At 44.0% G+C, this 22,714-nt stretch overlaps 1 protein-coding gene across 6 annotated transcripts in view; it reads right to left on the bottom strand.

Moving 5' to 3' along the window:
* Positions 1-22,714, bottom strand: part of LOC147097992 (scavenger receptor cysteine-rich domain-containing protein DMBT1-like) — a 43,873-nt gene that overhangs the window by 13,060 nt on the left and 8,099 nt on the right. For 2 of the 6 annotated variants that reach the window (XR_015074255.1, XM_085971190.1), the window contains exons 1-4: positions 5,065-5,482; positions 4,582-4,695; positions 3,523-3,620; positions 1,798-1,904 (exon numbers count right to left, since the gene is read on the bottom strand). Coding sequence is in view for 3 of the 6 variants with exons in the window: in XM_085971190.1 (XP_085827316.1) it covers positions 1,798-1,904; positions 3,523-3,620; positions 4,582-4,613 (237 nt within the window). In the remaining 3 variants the exon portion in view is untranslated. Of the gene's footprint in view, positions 1-1,797; positions 1,905-3,522; positions 3,621-4,581; positions 4,696-5,064; positions 5,550-5,626; positions 5,945-22,714 lie in introns of those variants that run through there. The other 4 variants (XM_085971191.1, XR_015074254.1, XR_015074253.1 and 1 more) reach the window with 4 other exon arrangements.

Consider the following 22,714-nt stretch of genomic DNA (forward strand, 5'->3'; position numbering starts at 1 on the left):
AGAAAGCAGAATGGCTGCGAATTGTCAAAAGTGACAGCCTTCAGCTTTCTTTGCAGGAGAGATTTCTAACTGAGTCTGCAGAGAAGGATTCAAGTTAGAAATCAAATTGTCACTGTTTGACAGCTTCACAGAGCTGTCAAACGCTGATATTTCATCTGTCAAAAGCTCTTGGCAGATGAAATGTCAATCCCTATAACCAGTTGTCCCTTAATTGGCCTGCTGAGCCCGCTGGGCAGGCTCAACAAGGTCAATCAAGGGAAAATCGCGTGGGTTGGCCACAAATGGGACTACAACCCAAAAAGTGGGAGTCCCGCCTCCATCACGTCCCCATTGACAAAATCCAGCCCATTGGGTGTGTCTGCTTCCACCACGTCCATCGGCAGCGAGTTCCAGGTCCCCACCACTCGCTGCATAAAAAAGTTTTTCCTCAGGTCCCCCCTGTATCTCTTGCCCAAAACCTTAAATCAGTGTCTCCTAGTCCTTGTAGTACTACTGGGAACAGCCTTTCCCAGTCCAGCCTATCCAAACCAGTCATCATCTTGTACACCTCTGTCAAATCACCCTGCAAACTCCTTTGCTCTAATGAAAACAAATCCAGCTTCTCCAACCTGTCCTTGTACCTAAGATCCCCCATCCCTGGAAACATTCTTGTAAATCTCCTCTGCACCCTCCCAAGTGCCTTCACACTCTTCCTAAAGTGTGGTGACCAGAACTGGATGCAATACTCCAGTTGTGGCCTAGCCAGTGCTTAATAAAGGTTCAGCATAACTTCTCTACTTTTGTACTCAATACCTCTATTTATGAAGCCCAAGATCCCATATGCTTTGCTAACCACTCTCTCAATATGACCCGCCACCTTCAGGGGTCTATGCACAGTAACTCCCGGGTCCCGTTGTCCCTGCATACTCTTTAAAACTGTGTCATTAATGTATATTGCCTCTCCCTGTTCCTTCTGCCAAAATGCATCACCTCACACTTCTCTATTAAATTCCATCTGCCACTTGCCTGCCCCTTCTGCTAGTCATTCCCTGCCCTGTTGCAGTCGATTTGTATCATCATCACTGTTTGCCGCACCCCCAAGTTTGGTGTAATTGGCAAATTTAGAAATTGTACTCTCTATTCCAAAATCCAGGTCATTTATATATATCAAAAAAAGAAGTGGTCCCAGCACTGACCTTGGGGAACACATCTGTCGACCAACCTCCAGTTTGAAAAACAGCCATTTACCACAACTCGCTGTTTGCTGCCCTTAAGCCAATTACTGATCCAAGCTGCCATTGACCCACCTATTGAATGAACCTCAATTTTGTTAACCAGCCTTCTATGTGGTACTTTGTCAAGCGCTTTCCGAAAATCCATGTAGACAACATCCATTGCATTCCCTTCATCAATCCTTCCTGTTACTTCATCAAAAATTCAATTAGATTAATGGCGTTAGCTGGCGGGGAATGATTGGACCATGTTGTGTAGAGGTAGTTAAGTCTCCGCTTTAAATTCACACATTTACCATCCAAACTGCACAAACATTTTACATGTCGTGGCCCGTAGAGCCGTGTGAAGAAGCACAATGAACTGAATGTTTCATTCCATTATACCATTGGGGGAAATCGATATGACTTTGTTTCGAATCCAACGTATTTCCACAATATTTTGTAACTAACGTCACTCTCCAGTACTACGGGTCCTTGGCAGTGTCATTTTTCGGCGAGTAAGTTCAGATATCTTTAGTTGCTGGTTTTTGGTAGTAGAGAGTGTGACGTCCAAAAAAGAGATTGTACGAAGTAAAGTTGTACCTACCATGAATACTGGAAGAGTTCCCTTCAGGATTTCCTGCTCCCGGATCAGTGTCGCCGAAAATGTCACTGGTGTAATTTTCAATCTGATTGAGTCAATGGAACCAGAAACTGCCAACCACAAAAATAGATGGTTATTAGAGAGATTGATTAGGACATTGGAGCATAGGAGCAGACAACATAATGCCTCCATCGTCCCTGTGAAAATATCCTGGAATTTGGTACCTGACACCATTGTGGGAGATGATTCACCACAAGGAATGCAGTGGTTCAAGAGGAAGGCCCACCACCACTTTATCCCACAGTACAACGGTGACCTCACTCCAAAAGTACTGCGCTTTGAGACGTCCGGTGGTCGTGAAAGGCGCTATATAAATGCAAGTCTTTCTTTCTTGATCAGGGCAACTACGGATGGACAGTACATGAGCCCAGAACACAAGGACTGCAGTGGTTCAAGGGGAAGTCCCATAAAAAAAACTTCTGAGCAACTCGGGATGGGCCGGCGAGCCGGCACAACAATAAACAGTGCAGCCCGTTAGTACAGGTAATATATCAGAGCAGAAAAAACAGTATACAACATAATTGTTTAGTACAAAGAGAGTGAGCAGGGTTTCCTGATCTAGAATCCCTCCCTTTCCCCCGTCTCTTACATTTTCTGAGTCTCTAAAACCGAGTTGATTGCAGAAACAGGACCCCCCGGACTGTGGGCCAGGAAAGAGTTTAACGAGCATAATATCGGCTTCGTTCATCCGTCTGCTTTTTAACCGAGATTTATCTTAACGGTTAAATCCCTGCCTAAAAATAGCGCAAGACAAAGATTATATCGATTCGATAAGCGTTCTTGCTCTAATATCGTAAAGCGCAATTAGTAAATTAATGTTAAATATCAGAATACAACCGGTTAGAATAAATCTGATAGAAGCAACCAATCGCAGGAAGGGAGTTCCTGACAGGAACGTGTTCCAGATACAGGAATAGAATAATCAAAAAAATAAAATCTGCAACAAGATATATAGATTTTTGGACTGATAGTTAGATTTTTGGACAGTAGAGGAATGATGGGATATAGGGATAAGGCAAGAACGTGGAGTTGAGGTCGATGGTCAGCCATGATCTTATTGAATGGCGTAGCAGGCTCGAGGGGCCGAATGGTCTACTCCTGCTCCTAATGCTTATGTTCTTATGACAATGCGGCTGTCGCCTCATAAAAGCAGCGACTGCTTTGAGACTGTTTAAAGGGAATGAAATTAAATGTTAGTGACAGAGAGTCCAAGCTCAGCAAACACATGAAATATTATAAAGGATAGGCGATACGTGAGCAAGGAAAATGGTTTCAGTCGGTTTCTGACTTCGGGTGATGTTTGAGTGAATATAAAATAAAAGATTACAATCAGCCGATGTTTTTATTATTCACGGGCTCAGGTATCTGAGGGAGACCGTGTGGAGCCGGCCGGGAAATGGAAACAATGACTCTGCTCGGTATATACAACCAACCGGAAAATCTGTTATTTGAGCAATACCGACCAGTGGGAATCTTCCTAAATCATTTTGCTGGTCTCACTATACACACGGACACAGCGACCCTCTCACTGTGATAGGACTCCTTCACATGGGGGCAGTGAGCGGAATGCTGTTCGTGTCCAGTCAGTACATTGACCATTAAAAGGGGTATTTAAGGGTAGGCGGCGTTTGTCCAGTGAAGATTCGGCATCAAACGAAAAATACTGACCTGATCCCTGGGTCTGAGCGGAATCTCCGCCGGGTGGAATATTCTCAATTTCTTGGTACAAACTAACAGCTGAGTTCCTGCCGCCAGTGACAGCACCTGTTGGACGGAGGGCGGGCGATTAACATGTTGTCTCACTCCTCGTGCGTTTATCAGTAATTCGTCTGAGAATGAATCCAATTCTTAGAGATGGTGATACTCAAGGGACAAAGTCAGTTAGCTTGAATGTGGAAGAGTTTTGTTGTGTGTGTCTTTCCTTGTGTGCGTGCGGATCGGTGTGCGTGTGTCTGTGTGTGCGTCTTTATCTCTGTGAGACACTAGTTCAGAGCCAGCAGACCGGGGCCAATTGTATTAACAACGGGAACGACGAAATGAGGGGGTACCAGGAGAAATGACCTCCAACTGATCGCTCGGTTTCGGGGCCACAGAGTAATTCAGCTGCAGAGAGGCTGGGTGAATTTGGCTGATCTCTTCGGACAGCATCAGTTTGGAACCGCGAGTGAGGAGCTGATGGTTCTTTGTCCTTTTCCGTCAATGTAAGAAGTGAATTGCTGTGTACACAGAGTGCGTGTTGGGTGCATGAGACATCAGTGGAACAGTTGTGTTGGGCTGTAGAATATTCAGTGTCGAATGTTAAAGTGTCACCTCTCAAAATGACGGAGAGAACCCGGTCAGAGAGTTCGCGATTGGGCATCCGGATTCGGAAACGGAAGGGCTGGAACGGATACCCAATGGATAAAGGAAGTGTAACAGAAAAATAAATAACTGAACGCATAGCCCAGACAATTCAATTAAACTTTCTATTCCATTGTTGGAGCAAGTAAATTCTTCTGGAATCTCATGTATCGAATGAGGAGACTTGAAAAAAATCTCCATTGTAAACGTCCCATTTTACTAATTCGGGCAGTACACAGAATGAAACAAATTGCCAAAAGCGGATTAAGATTTCTTTCTAAAAAGACCACTTGATACTCTATGGAAAGGTGCAATGAACTGGAGATTCGCCAGGATATGAAGCGATCTGAGATCAAGTGTTAGTTCAGCGGTAAGATTTGAGCCTCACTTCTTGTTGACTTGCTCTGCATTACCGCCATCAGTGCGATTAGATCACAGATTAGAAAGACTCGAGGGTTATGCAGATGGCAACAGGGATGGAGGTGTATTTACCCCACTGTCCTTAATCAAAAGATTACAGAATGTTTTAACACACAGTTCGCCTTGTATTTTTTTTATAAAATGTTCCAGTCAATTTGAAACCGCTCACATTATCTTCAGAGATTAATAAAACTAAGAAAATACAAATAATAACAAAATCACTAATATGAAAGCTAACACTAATACTAACAATAGTACTAATAATGGTAAGTACCTGCATATGTGCAGGGAAAACCAGGAAGCGGCTAATTGAGTCATGTGGAATATAATGTAAAAACATTTCAAAATTGAAACATTAGAATTTTACATTAAAATAATAAATGTTGTTCTTAATTTCATAAATCATTGAGCGATGTACACAGACCGAGTAACACCCCCTGCGACCCTTACCGGAACAAATCACACCGGCATCTTCCTTGTGATCACAGTCATGTTGACCTAGTGGTGAGGAACGACAGTCGGACAGAAATGATTCACTTCCGGTGCACCTCACCTCATCCAGCCAGATAAGGCCGTCACCCTGGGCAAATGCGGCCCCCCCAGTGGCCAATAGAGCGGGGCCGCAACCCAGCTGTCTGCAGACAACATTGGCATCGGCCATATCCCAGGAGTCATCACACACCGTGCCCCAGCTCTTATTGGACAATATCTCCACTCTCCCGGAGCAGTTGGTGTTGTTACCTCCAACCAGGCGCAACATTTGGCCTGAGTCTGTCAAAGTGAATTATGTATTGTTATTTATTTAGTAAAAGACAGAAATACAAGTCAGCTAATCGGTATAATAGAGTAGGAAGCACCTGGTGAATGTTAATGTTTAGAACCAGATTCTTGAACGCAGAGCCTTGAATTGTGGGATCCCAGCGGTATTCTGGCTTCTGTTGGGAAGAGAAGCATGCTGAATGTATTGGACGTGAACGTTTGGACTGACACCCGCACATTGAGAGGCTCGTACCTGAACAAACGACACCTACATCCTCACTGTGATGACAGTTGTGTTCACCCCACGGTTCTGACTGACACTGCCAAAGCGCCGACTCGTGTGCATTACACTCCATCTCATCAAGCCAAATGGGTCCGGATCCCGCTCCGAATAACCGAGTGTCATACTGAATAGATGTGAGAGGGCCGCACTGTAACTGTTTACAGATAACACCTGCATCATTTGGACCCAGATTTTCCGAGCACACTGTACCCCAGGTTCCATTGTAGAACACTTCTACTCTTCCCTCACAGCGATGCTTTCCATTCACCAGCCGCATATCTTTGTACTCTGTCAATGAAACAAGAAATATCCAGTTGGTTCTATTGACATCTCGTTGTGCTCATACTGCACAATCACATGTTACACCGGTTGTGTTCACTGGTTGTCGGTAATTATTTAAGAAATTTAATTTTTTTTTTCAATCCGAGCATGTGAGAAAGAATTGTCAACAGGGATTTCTAAAGGGAATGTCATGCTTGACCAACATTGTTGAATTACTTGAAGTTACAGAAAGAGTAGACAAGGGTAATGCAGTAGCTGAAATATTCTTGGATTTTCAAAAGGCCTTCGATAAGGTAAGCCATAGCAGAATCATGATTCATGTCAGAGAATGTGGAGTCAGTGGGCAAGTAGCAGAATGGATAGCAAGCTGGCTACTAAACGGAAAACAGTGAATCTTGGTTAAAGGTAGTTAATCAGACTGGCGGAAGGCGAGAATTGGTGTTTCACAATGATCGGTGCTGGGGCCACTGCTATTCATAATTTATATAAACGGTTTGGACTTGGGAATCGTAAGTACATTTTCAAAATTTACGGGTGACAGCAAATTGGGGGGTCTAGTTAATACGGAGGCCGACCGCGACAAATAGGGGAAGACATTAATAAACGGGCAGAACGTTCGCGTAATTGGCAAATTAATTTTAATAGAAGAGTGAGGTGGTGTATTTTGGTAGGAGAAATATGGAGGCCAAATACTCTTTGGAAAATAAGAGGCTAAATGGGATAGAGGAGCAAACGGATCTGAGGATACAAATTCTCTAATCATGAAAACTGGCGGACACCAAAGCTAACCGTGATAATTATACCGTTAATAGTATTTATTAATATATTACTAATTATTAATGCTTTTATTGCAATTTAGGTCACACAGATCTCAGAATGGTATCTGGGGGCAGTCGATGCTCCGGCCGGGTCGAAATTCAATTCGGAGCGCAGTGGGGGACGCTGTGTGATGTTTACTTTGGTTTAGAAGACGCCAGCGTGGTCTGTGAGCATCTTCAGTGCGGGGCAGTCAGCGCAATCCCGGGAGCAGCTCACTTTGGGGAGGGAACCAGCCCAGTGTGGAAGGAGAACTACAGGTGCCGAGGAAACGAGTCCCGCTTGTGGGATTGCCCGGTTTCAACCTGGGATCAGTTTAGCTGCTCACATAGAAATGACGCCAGTGTCATCTGCTCGGGTGAGTCCACAGTCTATTGAACTGCAATTCACCAACTGTAGATGTTGCCTTTGACACTGAGCGAGTCTGAGTTGCATGTGTCGGTCGATTTGTCTCAATAAATGAGTACTGAACCAAAGTGTTTCAATGCAGTTCATGTTTTATAAATTAATTTCTTGTTACGATGTTTATCTGTCTGGGTGAATCCAGAGCATTATCCAGAATCCGACACCAAGAGCTGATGGCAAAAACGTTCAAACAGCAAAACGGGGACAACTGCTGAAAAATGACATGCTGCAATTGTACTGAAACGGCTATAAATGTTAGCAGTTAAAATATGAATCAACATTATAAAATTATGAAGGGGTTCCATATGTTAAATATAGAGAAGATGTATCCCCTTGCTTGGAAGTCCAAAACTAGGGGCCATAGAAGAAGATTGTCTCTAATAAGGCCAATACAGGATTCAGGAGAAACCTCTTTTTACTCTTGAGAGTGGTAAGAATGTGGAAATCGCCACCACATGGAATAGTTGTGGCGAATCGCATAGATGCATTTAAGAGGAAGCTAGCTAATTGCAAGAGAGAGACTGGAATCGAAGGATGTACTGACTGACTGTAGAAACACCATGTTGTAGGCCTTACGGTAGGTAAGATAACTGGTAAGATGGCTGACTGCAGGAGCACCATGTTGTAGACCTTGTCCCAGCGGGGACTCCACAAGGACTGCGTTCCCTGTCCCGTGAGGAGCGTGTGGGGAGCCTCATAACCTCCTCACACTCGGCTCTATATTCCCGACGTCACGTGACCGCGTCATGACGGCAACACGTTCACGTGCGCTTAGGCGGTCACGTGACCTGCGCCGTTGCATCGTACCTCTCCCCAGTACGAAAGCTGGCTTTGAGGCCAGGGTTGTAAGGCTGCGGTACTTGCCACAGGAGTGGAGGATCACTTCACTCCCGTCTGCTGGCTGATGCGGCCAAAGTTGCGGTTGCTGGCCGATGCGGCCGAAGTCACGGTAGGCCGGGCTGTGCCGGTGGCCGTCTTGGAAGCCCGAATCGGGCCGGCGGCCAGTACCCATGCGTCAAGTGATGCGTGACGTCAGCGCGTTAGGTCGGCGGCCGACGCGCATGCGTCACGTGATGCGTGACTTCAGCGCGTTAGGTCGCCTCTTAAAGGGACAACGGCCCAACAGGTAAATTAAAGGGGCAACGGCCCAACTGGTAAGTTACACAAATAAGTTAGTTAAGTACATACAGTTAGGTAAGTTATACATACATAAATAAGTTAAAGGGAATTATGTAACTCAATGTAAAGGACAACCGTTGGGACCGCCACATGGTGAACTTTTGCTGCACTCCCTCTATGGCAAGTATATCTTTTCTTAGGTAAGGAGACCAAAACTGCACACAGTACTGCAGGTGTGGTCTCACCTAGGTCCTGTGTATCTGTAGTAAGATATCGTTGCTCCTGTACTCAAATCCTCTTGCAATGAAGGCCAACATACCATCTGCCTTCCTAACTGGTTGCTGCACCTGCATGTTTGCTATCAGTGACTGGTGTACAAGGACACCCTTTGTACATCAACATTTCCCAATCTATCACCATTTAAATAATACTCTGTCTTTCAGTTTTTTTCTACCGAAGTGGATAACTTCACATTTATCCTTGTTATACTGCATCTGCCATGTATTTGCCCACTCACTCAACTTGTCTAAATCGCCTTGAACCCTCTTTGCATCCTCCTCACAATTCACAATCCCACCTAGTTTTGTGTCGTCAGCAAACTTGGAAATATTACATTTGGTTCCCTCATCCAAATCATTGATATATATTCTGAATAGCTGGGGCCAAGCCTGTGGTACCCCACTAGTCACCGCCTGCCATCCCGAAAAAGACCCATTTATTCCTACTCTCTGTTTTCTGTCTGTTACCTATTTTTCAATCCATGCCAGACTATTACCTCCAATCCCATATGTTTTAATTTTGCACACTAACCTCTTATATGGGACTTTAGCAAAGGCCTTCTGAAAATATAAATACATCAGATCCACTGGTTCTCCCTTATCTATTCTACCAGTTACATCCTCAAAAACTCCAGTAGGTTTTTCAAACACGATTTCCCTTTCATAAATCCATGGTGACTTTGTCTAACCCTGTAGATATTTTCTAAGTGTCCTGTTATCGCATCCTTTATAATAGACTCTAGCATTATGCCTACTACTGATGTTAGGTTAACTGGTATGTAGTACCTTTTTTCAATAGTGGGGTTACATTTGCCACCCTCCAATCTGCAGGAACTGTTCCATAATCTATAGAATTTTGGAAGATGACAAATAATGCATCTACTATTTCCGTGGCTACCTCTTTTAGTACTCTGGGGTGCAGATTATCAGGCCCTGGGGATTTATTGGCTTTCAGTCCCGTTAATTTCTCCAGCGCTATTTTTTTATTAACACTAATTTCCTTTAATTCCTCCTTCTCACGAGACCCTTGGTTCCCTAAAATTTCTATGAAGTTATTTATGTCCTCTTCCATGAAGACAGAACCAAAGTATTTGTTAATTGATCCACCATTTCCTTGTTCCCCATTACAAATTCTCACGTTCTGACTGTAAGGGCCTACATTTATCTTCACTAACCTTTTTCTTTTTACATACTTGTAGAAGCTTTTACAGTCCGCTTTTAGGTTCCTTGCAAGTTTACTCTCATATTCTATTTTCCCCTCTTAATCAATCTCTTGGTCCTTTTTTGATCAATTCTAAACTGCTCGCAATCCTCAGGCCTGCTACCTTTTCTGCCAACTTTATATGACACCTCTTTGGATCTAATACTATCCTTAATTTCTTTTGTTAGCCAAGGTTGGGCCGCTTTTTCTTTTGTGTTTTTGCGCCAGAAAGGAATGTACAACTGTTGCAATTCATGCATTCGTTCCTTAATTGTTAGCGATTGCCTGTCCACCGTCATGCCTTTTAATTAAGCTCCCCAACATATCATAGCCAACCCACTCGTCATACCTTCGAGTTTCATTTGTTTAGATTTAGGACCCTAGTTTCGGATTGGAGTACTTCACTTTCCATCTTAATGAAGAATTCTATCATGTTATGGTCACTTTTCCCTAAAGGGCACTGCACAACAAGATTATTAATTAACCCCTTCTCATTGCACAATACCCAATCTAGGATAGCCTGTTCCCTAGATGGCTCCTCAACGTACTGCTCTAAAAAAAAATCTCGTACACATTCCAGGGATTCATCCTCCACAGTATTATTGCTAATTTGGTTTGGCCAGTCTATATGTATATTAAAGTCACCCATGATTAATGTAGTACCGTTGTTACATGCATCTCTAATTTCCTGTTTGATGCCATCCTCTACATTACTACTTCTGTTTGCAGGCCTACAGACAACTCCCAGCAATGTTTTCTGCCCCTTGGTGCTTCTTAGCTCCTCCCAGACTGATTCAATATCTTTATTTTCTGAGTCAATATCCTTTCTCACTATTGCTCTTATTTCATACTTTACTAACAACGCCACATCACCTCCTTTTCCTTTTTGCCTGTCCTTCCTAAATATCGAATTTCCTTGGATATTCAGCTCCCAGCCTTGGCAAACCTGCAGCCATGTCTCCGTAATCGAAATTACATCGTATCTGTTTACATCTATTTTCACTGTTAATTCATCTACCTTATTACAAATGCTTCGTGCATTCTGATACAGTGCCTTTAGATGTGTCTTTTTAATATTGTTAGACATCTTAGCATTTTTTGCACTATGGCCCTATTTGTCTTATTACCATTTTTTCTTACCCAGACCCTATTTTTTAGTGCACTCTTTTGTTTGTACGCTCTGTTGCTTCCTGGCAGATTCTGGTTATCCTTACCCCATCACTTTCTTGCATTGCTTCCTTGTCTTTTCTCTTTAACATTCTAGATGTCTCTCCACCGGGACCCTCCCCCCTGCTTTATTGAGTTTAAAGCCCTATCTACCTCCCCAGTTATTCGATTCACTAGAACTCTGGTCCCAGCACGGTCCAGGTGTAGTCCATCCCAACGGAACAACCCCCTCTTTCCCCAGTACTGGTGCCAGTGCCCCATGAATTGAAACCCACGTCTCCACACCAATTTTTGAGCCACGCATTCATCTCCCTGATCCAATTGACCCTATGCCAATTTGCTCGTGGCTGTTAATAATCCAGAGATTATTACCTTTGTGGCTCTGTTTTTAAATTTAGTCCCTAGCTGCTCAAACTTATGCAGCAGAACCTTTTTCTCAGTCCGACGTATGTCATTGGTGCCTACGTGGACCACGACAACTGGATCCCCCCGCTCCAAGTTCTTCTCCAGCCTGGAGGAGATGTCCTTTACCCTGGCATTGTGTAGGCAACACAGCCTTCAGGACTCACGCTCTTGGCTGCAGAGAACATGTCTATCCCCCTAATTATACTGTCCCCTACCACTACCACATTTGTTTTTGCTCCCCCCTTTTGAATGGCTCCCTGTACCATGGTGCTGTGGTCAGTTTGCTCATCCCCACTGCAGCCCCTGCTTTCGCCCACACAGAGAATAAGAACCACGTAACTGCTGGGCAAGAGCAAGGGCTGAGGCTCCTCCACCACTATCTCCTGGGTCCCCATACCTGCCACACTCGTAGTCACACCCACCTGCCCTGACAACGGACCAGATTTGAATTAATGAATCTAAGGGTAGTGACTGCCTCCTGGAACACAATGTCCAGGTAACTCTCCCCCTGCCTGATGTGTGTCAGTGTTTGAAGCACGGACTCCAGCTCATCAACACGGAGCCGAAGTTGAGCAACCGGCACTTTTTGCAAGTGTGGTCGCTGTGAGCCTCAATGCTGTCTACCAGCTCCCACATGTTGCAGCAGTAACACATCGCCTGCCCTGCCATCTCTAATATATTTAATTAATTAAGTGTTTAAGTTTTAAACGCTTAGTTTTTAATCCCGGCTCTTAATTTAAAGCAATGTCCAAGAAAAAGAGAGAAATACTGACCAACCAATCACGTCCCTGCTTTCCTGTGACGTCACTTCTTGTTTTTCATTGTCAGTTCCGCTGTCTCCGCTCTTGGGCCTTCCTCTGCCGCGCCCTTTATTTACTCAGTCGCCACCCTCGTATCGCTTACGTCCGCTGTCTCCGCATACTATTAACACCATTACTGCTTAACGAAAACCTCTGCTGCCATTACTACTAATGTTAACACTACTATTGCTAGAACTATTATTATAATATTACTGCGGCTATTACTACTGCTACGAAAATCATTACTACTGATAATGCTATTCCTACACCGAGACCTGTTGGCACAACTGCGACTATTACTGCTGCCGCTATCACTATTATTACTAGCTGCAATATAGGAACAGGAGTCAGCCACTCAGCCCGTTGAGCCTGTTCCTCCATTCAATTTGGTCATGTCTGATCAGTAGCTCACGTCAATTTTCCAACTTTGCTCCATATGCCTTGATGCCATTACCTAACAGAAGTCTATTGGTCACTGTTATGAAATTTACAACTGCATTTTGGTGCAGGGCACTCCAGATTTCTAATTTCACTTCTGAATGTCCTAGCTCCAACCTTAAGATTGTGCCCTAGTTCTGGATCCCCACAATCAGAGGAAATATTTTCTCGGTATTGATTAATCGAAACTTTTATAATTTAAACCATCCCAATGACACAACCATTCAACTTTCTAAACTCAAGTGTATAAAAACCAAACGTATAGATCCTGTCTTCAGAATTTAACCCTTGTAGCCCTAGTGTCACGCTGGCGAATCTGCGCTGCAGCCTCTCCAAGGCCAATATACCCTTCCAGATGTTTGGTGCCCAAGGCTTAAAACAGTACTCCAGATGGGGTCTGACTAAGGCTCTGTACAATAAAGCATCACGTCCTCACATTTGTACTCCAGCCTCCTTGATATGCAGACTGATATTTCATTAGCCCTCTTCGTTACTTTTTGCAACTTTGCACTAGCTTTTAGTAATTCGTGTCCCGGGGCACCCACACCCTTTTGCTCCTCCACAGATTCTAGCCTCTCACCACTAAGACAATATTCCGATTGGTATTACTTTGATGGCCTCACATTTGCACACATTGACCTATACCTGCAACGGACTCGCCCACTCACTTGACCTGTTTGTTCCCCGTTTTAACTTTCTAATCCCATCCACATAACTTACTTTGCTGCCTAATTTAGGGTAATCTGCAAACATGGTCCTAAAATCTCAATTCTTTCATCCAAGTCACTACTAAATATGGTGAAAAGGTGAGGTCCCAGTACAGATCCCATGAACAACAACACTTGCCATAGGGATACTCCCTAATCAGGGATACTCCTTTTATCTGTACTCCCTGTGTCGTACCTCCCAAACAATTTGCAACCAATGTTTCAAGGTCAAGTTCAATCTCGTGCACTTTTATTTTTGCTAATAATCGCTTTGCAGAACCTTATCTAATGTCTCCAAGAAGTCCATATAGACGACATACAAAGACATTTACTTCTTTGGGACCGCATCAAAAAATCAAGTACACATGACCTAGAATCATAGAATAATACAGTACAGAAGGTAATCATTCGGCCACAGTGCCTGTGCCAGCTGTTTGAACGAGATATGCAATTAGTACCACTCTCCTGCTCTTTTTCCATAGCCCTGCAAACTTTTCCTCTTCAAGTATTTCTCCAATTCCCTTTTGAATGATGTTATTGACTGTGCTCCCTCCAGCCATTACAGTAGTGTATTCTAGATCATAACAACTCGCTGTATAATCATTTTTCCTCTTGTCATATCTGGGTCTTTTGCCAATTACCCTACATGTGTGTCCTTTAGTTACTAAATCTTCTGCAACTGGAAACAATTTTTCTTAATTTACTCTATCAAAACCTTCATGATTTTGAATCTCTTATCAAATCTCCCCTTCTCTGCTCTAAATAGAACAACTACAGTTTCTCTAGTCATAGAAACATAGAAACATAGAAGATAGGAGCAGGAGTAGGCTATTCGGCCCCTCGAGCCTGCTCCGCCATTCAATGAGATCATGGCTGATCATCCAAACTCAGTACCCTGTCCCTGCCTTCTCCCCATATCTCTTGATCCCTTTTGCCTTAAGAAATATATCTAACTCCTTCTTGAATATATTTAATGAATTGGCCTCAACTGCCTTCTGTGGTAGAGAATTCCACAGGTTCACCACTCTCTGGGTGAAGAAATTCCTCCTCATCTCTGTCCTAAATGGCTTACCCCTTATCCTTAGACTGTGACCCCTGGTTCTGGACTCCCCCGCCATCGGAAACATCCTTCCTGCATCTAGTCTGTCTAGTCCTGTTAGAATTTTATAAGTTTCAATGAGATCCCCTCTCATTTTTCTAAACTCCAGCGAGTAACAGTCTCTCAACGTAACTGATTGTTTCATCCCTGGCACCATTCAAGTCAAACTCCTCTGAACTCTCTCTAAGGACTCAACATATTACCTAAAATATGATGCATTGAATTGGCCTCAATATCCATTTGGGGCCGAACCAGAGTTTTTTTTGAAGATTTGGCATAACTACCTTGCTTTTGTACTCATGCCTCCAGTTATAAAGCCAAGGATCCCCTGTGCCTTTTTAATAGCATTCACAACTTCTCCTGCCACCTTAAAAGACGTAACCCCCTGGTCCCTATGCTCCTGCACCCCCTTCAAATTGTACCATTTAGTTTATATTGCCTTTACTCATTCCTCCTACTAACAGTAATCATGTCACACTTCTCTGCGTTAAATTTCATCTGCCATGTGTCTGCCAATTTCACCAGCTGCCTATGTCCTCATGAAGACTGTTTCTCTCTCCCTCACTGCTGACTGCATTTCTGAGCTTTGTGTCATCTGCAAACTTTGAAATGATGCCCTGTATATTCAAGTCCAGGTCATTAATACATATCAAACATTGCAGTAGTACCAACACGAAACCCTGTGGGACACAAATTCATACTTCCCTCCAGTCTGAAAAACATCAACTCATCACGACAATCTGAGTATTTGTCCCTTAGCCAATTGCGTATCCATGCAGCCACTGCAAATTTTATTCCATGGACAAGAATTTTTCTATGACGTCTATTATGTGTTTTTTTTAAATCAAAAGCCTATTGCAAGTCCATAAACACAACATGAACTAAACTACCATCAACACTCTCCAATAATTCAGCAAAATCCCAATCACGTTTTGAAAATACGAAGTTACTTTAACAAATACATGCAGGCTTCCATTCATTAACCCATATTATTCCAAGCGCCAATACATTGTGTTGCAGATTATTGGGCCAGAAATTCCAGGCCAGAAGCGTGAGTACGGTCGGCTTACTCACGCTTCTGGCCGTTGGAAATGCCGGCGTTCAGCATGAACAGCGCATGCGGGGAACGCCGGCATTTCCAGACCTCGAGCGCGTGCGACTGCACAGGCAGCGCTTGCGCAGTGAACTTCGTGGATTTCATTCATGAAATCCGTGAGGTTAAGTCCTTAGAATTTACACTGAAAAAAAGCAAGTGTAAAGTGGTTCATTGGCTGCGGAGGAAGATATATTTTATCGTGGAGCTTTTGAAATGCAATATTTTTGTTTGGGAAAGGGAGGGAAGTTATTTTAAGAAATTTTAAGTAAGTTTTAAAGTTAACATTTTTTTTTTTTTAAAAGGGTTTTCAGAACGGTAGGTAGAAGGAGCAATTGTGGCTGTGTGAATGGAATGTGAGAATGAGTTATGTATGTATGTCCACATATATTCCTTTACGTATATGTATGTATGTTTTATATTCCTTTACTATGAATGTATGTTTTTAATTATGATTTTCCAATAAGTTACTTTCTCTGAAAGTCATAATTAAATAATACATTCATACACATAAGTAAAGGAATATATACATAACACGCAAAGGAATATATACAGACATACATACTTTCAGAAGCTCCACGATAAGAAATATCTTCCTCTGCAGCCTCTGTAGCAACTGTACCCATGCTTTTTTCATGTGTAAGTTGTAATGACTGGACCTCACTGAAAGCATTAATGAAAGCGGCGAATTATACTGCGCACGCGCTGCATGTGCAGTCGCACGCGTTCTGCCTCTGAACCCCTTCGTTCAGAGGACAGGAAATGCCGGTTTTCCCCACATGCACTGTGCATGCTGAAAACCGGCATTTCATCCGGCCAGATGCGTAAGTACCCCGACCGTACTAGCGCATTTGGAAGGGAATTATTGGGCCAACATTTTACATGTCAATAAAATAAAAAATTTAACACTTGCACGACTTGCCCCCTCGCATCTGCGACTGAGGGTCCAAGGAGGTGCATTGCGCAAGAAGTCATCATCGGACGTATCCTCACACTGTTCCCTTTGGGGAACTGTATGAAGTGGTGGAAGGATTTATGGCCGTGATTAACGCTCATTCCGTGACCGTAACCATCTTTGAACCAGCCATTAGGGTGGTTAGTCCTATGGCGGGAGGGTTTTACGGGCTCCCACAACCCATCTGAGGGGGGGGGGGGCCACCAACACCCACGGACGCAAGTATCCCGCTGGATGTCAACCCAGAATTTGGAGCCGGAGCTCCGACTCCACTTGCCGGGACTGTCTGGAGCGGGGTTCGAAACCCTACCCTGATCTGGCCCAGCGGCGGGGATCCTACTGCTATGACAAACGCCCAATCCGATTAGCAACGTGAAATGGCAGCATAGGGCTCCAGTCACGGGGAGGGAAAAGGCGCAGGAAACGTATGGGTGTCACCTTTTGTGCGGAGTGGGCCTTTTGCGTAGCAGTAAGCATCCCCTCCGCTGGGCCAGAAGGAGTAGGGTTTTGAACCCCACTCCAGACAGTCCCGGCAAGTGGAGTCGGAGCTCCAACTTTAAATTGTGGGTGGACATCCAGCGGGATACTTGCGTCCGTGGGTGTTGGTGGCCCTCCCCCCTCAGATGGGTTGTGGGAGCCCGTAAAACCCTCCCGCCATAGGACTAACCACCCTAATGGCTGGTTCAAAGATGGTTACGGTCACGGAATGAGCGTTAATCACGGCCATAAATCCTTCCACCACTTCATACAGTTCCCCAAAGGGAACAGTGTGAGGATACGTCCGATGATGACCTCTTGCGCAATGCACCTCCTTGGACCCTCAGTCGCAGATGCGAGGGGGCAAGTCGTGCAAGTGTTAAATTTTTTATTTTATTGACATGTAAAATTTTGGCCCAATAATTCCCTTCCAAATGCGCTAGTACGGTCGGGGTACTTACGCATCTGGCCGGATGAAATGCCGGTTTTCAGCATGCACAGTGCATGTGGGGAAAACCGGCATTTCCTGTTCTCTGAACGAAGGGGTTCAGAGGCAGAACGCGTGCGACTTCACAGGCAGCGCGTGCGCAGTATAATTCGCCGCTTTCATTAATGCTTTCAGTGAGGTCCAGTCATTACAACTTACACATGAAAAAAGCATGGGTACAGTTGCTACAGAGGCTGCAGAGGAAGATATTTCTTATCGTGGAGCTTCTGAAAGTATGTATGTCTGTATATATTCCTTTGCGTGTTATGTATATATTCCTTTACTTATGTGTATGAATGTATTATTTAATTATGACTTTCAGAGAAAGTAACTTATTGGAAAATCATAATTAAAAACATACATTCATAGTAAAGGAATATAAAACATACATACATATACGTAAAGGAATATATGTGGACATACATACATAACTCATTCTCACATTCCATTCACACAGCCACAATTGCTCCTTCTACCTACCGTTCTGAAAACCCTTTTTAAAAAAAAAAAAAAAAAATTTTAACTTTAAAACTTACTTAAAATTTCTTAAAATAACTTCCCTCCCTTTCCCAAACAAAAATATTGCATTTCAAAAGCTCCACGATAAAATATATCTTCCTCCGCAGCCAATGAACCACTTTACACTTGCTTTTTTTCAGTGTAAGTTCTGAGGACTTACCCTCACGGATTTCATGAATGAAATCCACGAAGTTCACTGCGCAAGCGCTGCCTGTGCAGTCGCACGCGCTCGAGGTCTGGAAATGCCGGCGTTCCCCGCATGCGCTGTTCCTGCTGAACGCCGGCATTTCCAACGGCCAGAAGCGTGAGTACCCCGAGCGCACTCACGCTTCTGGCCTGGAATTTCTGTATCTTTCGTCCTCCAGCGAGGTCTAGTTTTGGATGCCCTTCCTTTCCCCTTGTAGGACTGTATCGAGTCTGTACCCAACTACCTCCTCTTTGGAGGCCTCCCATTGTTCATTAACTGCTTTACCTGCCAATCTTTGATTTTAATCCTACTGGGACAGATCCCTTTGCTCACTGCTTCCTGGTACTTCACCAAATGCCTCAAAATGACGGTTACCACTCCAAGCATTCAGCCGTGTCCTCTTTATCTCGAGAGGATAAATACCGTCCAGTCCTGGGCCATTGATGGTTTTGAGTATATTTGCTTTTCTAGAAGCTGCAGTTTATTTTTGCTGAAATGTTTGACGTAATTATATTATCACTGAAATATTTCTGGGGTTAGGGAGGTCATCGTTTAGTGTATCGTCTATTTTGTAATCATCTATTCGTTTGACCACATTAGCGTCTTCTCTGCCCTCTTCATGTTATATTTCTGAATTAATTCACGTTGTTATCTTTTGCGGCTCTGCGCCGCTCAATTCCTTGTCCCCGACCATCTCTGTGCCCGCGTTTTTACAATGTTTTGGAATTACTTTATATTTATCTTTGCAGAATTTTTGGCGGTGAAATTGTTCTTGGGCGGTAGCGCAAAATGGGCGATTTCACTGGAAAAGTAAATCGAGCGGCGTTTAAACTTGCCCCGATCGCTATTGTGCATTTTAATCTCCTGCCCAAGACCAATTGCCACGCTGTTTTTTTCCTCTATTTCCCTTCTGAATAATTGTTGTTTTATTTAGCATCATGATTGTTCAGAATATATTCCTTCTGAACCTAGGGATGTGCTTATTCTGTTTAGTCATAGAGTCATAGAGTTATATAGCACAGAAAGAGGCCCTTCGGCCCATCGCGTCCGCACCGGCCATCAAGCCCTGTCTAATCTAATCCCATTTTCCAGCATTTGGTCCGTAGCCTTGTATGCTATGGTATTTCAAGTGCTCATCTAAATGCTTCTTGAATGTTGTGAGGGTTCCTGCCTCTACCACCCTTTCAGGCAGTGAGTTCCAGATTCCAACCACCCTCTGGGTGAAAAAGTTTTTCCTCAAATCCCCTCTAAACCTCCTGCCCTTTACCTTGAATCTATGCCCCCTTGTTACTGACCCCTCTAATAAGGGGAATGTTCCTTTCTATCCATCCTATCTCTGCCCCTCATAATTTTGTATACCTCAATCAGGTCCCCCCTCAGCCTTCTCTGCTCCAAGGAAAACAACCCCAGCCTGTCCAGTCTTTCCTCATAGCTGAAGCGCTCCAGCCCAGGTAACATCCTGGTAAATCTCCTCTGCACCCTCTCCAAAGCAATCACATCCTTCCCATAGTGTGGCGACCAGAACTGCACACAGTACTCCAGCTGTGGCCTTACCAGCGTTTTGCACAGCTCCATCATAACCTCCCTGCTCTTATATGCTATGCCTCGGCTAATGAAGGCAAGTATCCCATATGCCTTTTTAACCACCTTATCCACCTGTTCTGCTGCCTTCAGGGATCTATGTGCATGCACACCAAGGTCCCTCTGATCCTCTGTCTTTCCTAGGGTCTTACCATTCATTGTGTATTCCCTTGCCTTGTTAGTCCGTCCAAAATGCATCACCTCTCACTTTTCAGGTTTAAATTCCATTTGCCACTGTTCCGCCCATCTGACCAACCCATCTATATCGTCCTGTAGCCTGAGGCTTCCCGCCTCACTGTTTACCACCCCACCAATTTTCGTGTCATCTGCGAACTTACTGATCATACCTTTTACATTCACATCCAAATCATTAATGTAGACCACAAACAGCAAGGGACCCAGCACCGATCCCTGCGGTACCCCACTGGACACAGGCTTCCAGTCACAAAAACAACCTTCCACCATCACCTTCTGCCTTCTGCCACTAAGGCAGTTTTGGATCCAATGTGCCAAGGCACCCTGGATCCCATGGGCTCTTACCTTCCTGACCAGCCTCCTATGCGGGACGTTATCAAAAGCCTTACTGAAATCCATGTAAACCACATCCACTGCACTGCCCTCATTCACACACCTAGTCACCCCCTCGAAAAATTCTATCAAATTGGTCAGACATGATCTTCCCTTGACAAAGCCATGCTGGCTATCCCTAATTAATCCCTGCCTCTCCAAGTGGAGACCAATTCTGTCCCTCAGAATTTTTTCCAATAATTTCCCTACCACTGATGTTAGGCTCACTGGCCTGTAATTCCCTGGTTTATCCTTACTACCCTTCTTGAATAATGGTACTACGTTAGCTGTTCTCCAGTCCTCTGGCACATCCTCTGTGGCCAGAGAGGTGCTGAAAATTTGTGCCAGAGCCCCTGCAATCTCCTCCTTTGCCTCACATAGTAGCCTGGGATACATCTCGTCTGGGCCTGGGGATTTATCCACTTTTAAGCCTGCTAAAACTGCTAGTCCCTCCTCCCTCTCGATGCTAATATGTTCAAGTACATCACAGTCCCCCTGCCCGATTTCTATGTCCACATCGTCCTTCTCCATAGTGAACACAGATGCAAAAAATTCATTTAAAACCCCACCTACATCCTCTGGCTCTACACACAGTTTGCCACTTTGGTCCCTAATGGGCCCTACTCTTTCCCTAGTTATCCTCTTGCCCTTAATATACTTATACAACACCTTAGGATTTTCCTTTACTTTGCTCGCCAGTGTTATTTCATGGCCCCTCCTCGCTCTCCTAATTTCTTTTTTAATATACCCCTGCACTTTTTATACTCCTCTAGGGCTTCCTCTGTCTTTAGTCCTTTGTATCTGCCAAATGCCCCCTTTTTTTCCTAATCCATTCTCCTATATCCCTTGATATCCAAGGTTCCCTGGGTTTGTTGGTCCCACCCTTGACCTTTACGGGAACATATTGCCATTGTACTCTCTCTATTTCTTTTCTGAAAGACTCCCATTGCTCCGATGTGGATTTTCCTTCAAGTAGCTGATCCCAGTCCACATTGTCCAGATCCTGCCTTATCATATTAAAATCGGCCTTCCCCCAATTTAGAACCTTTATTTCCGGTCCATCCTTGTCCTTTTCCATGACTACCTTAAATCTCACCGAATTATGGTCACTGTCACCAAAGTGCTCACCTACTAACACTTCTACCACTTGCCTGGCCACATTCCCTAGAATTAGGTCCAGTACCACCCCCTTTCTTGTAGGACTTTCTACATGCTGGCTCAAAAAGCTCTCCTGGATGCACTTTAAGAATTCTGCACCCTCTAAGCCATTCACACTCTGACTGTCCCAGTTAATATTGGGGAAGTTGAAATCCCCCACTATTATTACCCTATTATTTTTGCACTTCTCTGAGATTTGCCTACATATCTGTTCCTCTATCTCCCCCTGACTGTTTGGGGGCCTATAGTACACTCCCAGCAAAGTGCTTGCCCCCTTTTTGTTTTTAAGTTCAACCCATATGGCTTCATTAGAGGAACCTGTTAATATATCATCCCTCCTTACAGCAGTAATTGTCTCCTTAATTAATATTGCGACACCCCCTCCTCTTTTACCCCCTCCCCCCTGTCTCGCCTGAAGATTCTATACCTCGGAATATTGAGCTGCCAGTCTTGCCCCTCCCTCAACCATGTCTCCGTGATAGCAACAATATCATATTCCCAGGTGTTCATCAACGTGATTTACTTAAATGTGCTTAATTTCGCTGTAGCCAATTGTTGTTGCCCAACTCCACTTTCAAAATAAGTAGAATAAACGCAAAAAAACAGAAAATACTGGAAATACTCAGCAGCTCAGGCAGCAGGTCAGGTCGTTCTGACGAGGGGCCATCAACCTGAAACGTTAACTCTGTTTCTATATCTACAGAAGCGTTCTGACCTGCTGAGAATTTCCAGCATTTTCTGTTTTTATTTCAGATTTTCAGCATCCGCAGTATTTTGCTTTTGTATTATTGAGTAAGCCCATCCCTGGGTCATACAATCATAGAACATAGCACAGAAGGAGGCCGGGCAGGCCGTCGTGCCTTTGCTGGCTGGATGTTATCTCATCCCTGGTAGCATCCTGGTAAACCTCCCCTGTTCATCTTTCCTGAAGTGTGATGCTCAGAATTGTCCACAATGCTGCAGGTGTGGCCTAACAAGTGATTTTTTAAACGTTCTAGCATAATCTCTTGGCTTTTGTATTCTATTTTTCTATTTACAAACCCAGGTAAACCATTGGCTTTTTAAACCACGATATCAGCTTGCCCTGCCACCATTAAGGATTTGTGTATATGGACACCAACGTCTGTTCGTCTACACTTTTCAAAATCGTGCAATTTAATGTATACTTTATTTCCACATTAGTCCTCCCAAAGTGCATCCCTGAAGTATTGGGCTTGTGATCATCAAATCCTACTCCCAACCGCTGTGCTATTGCCAGTGTGTGTCCGGTTGGCTGAACCCGGTTAAAATATTTTTTTTTGATTTCACATACGCTTC

Source organism: Somniosus microcephalus, chromosome 30, assembly GCF_052327205.1.
Source record: "Somniosus microcephalus isolate GS21.2 chromosome 30, FLI_Smic_1.0, whole genome shotgun sequence".
NCBI classification, from domain to species: Eukaryota; Metazoa; Chordata; class Chondrichthyes; order Squaliformes; family Somniosidae; genus Somniosus; species Somniosus microcephalus.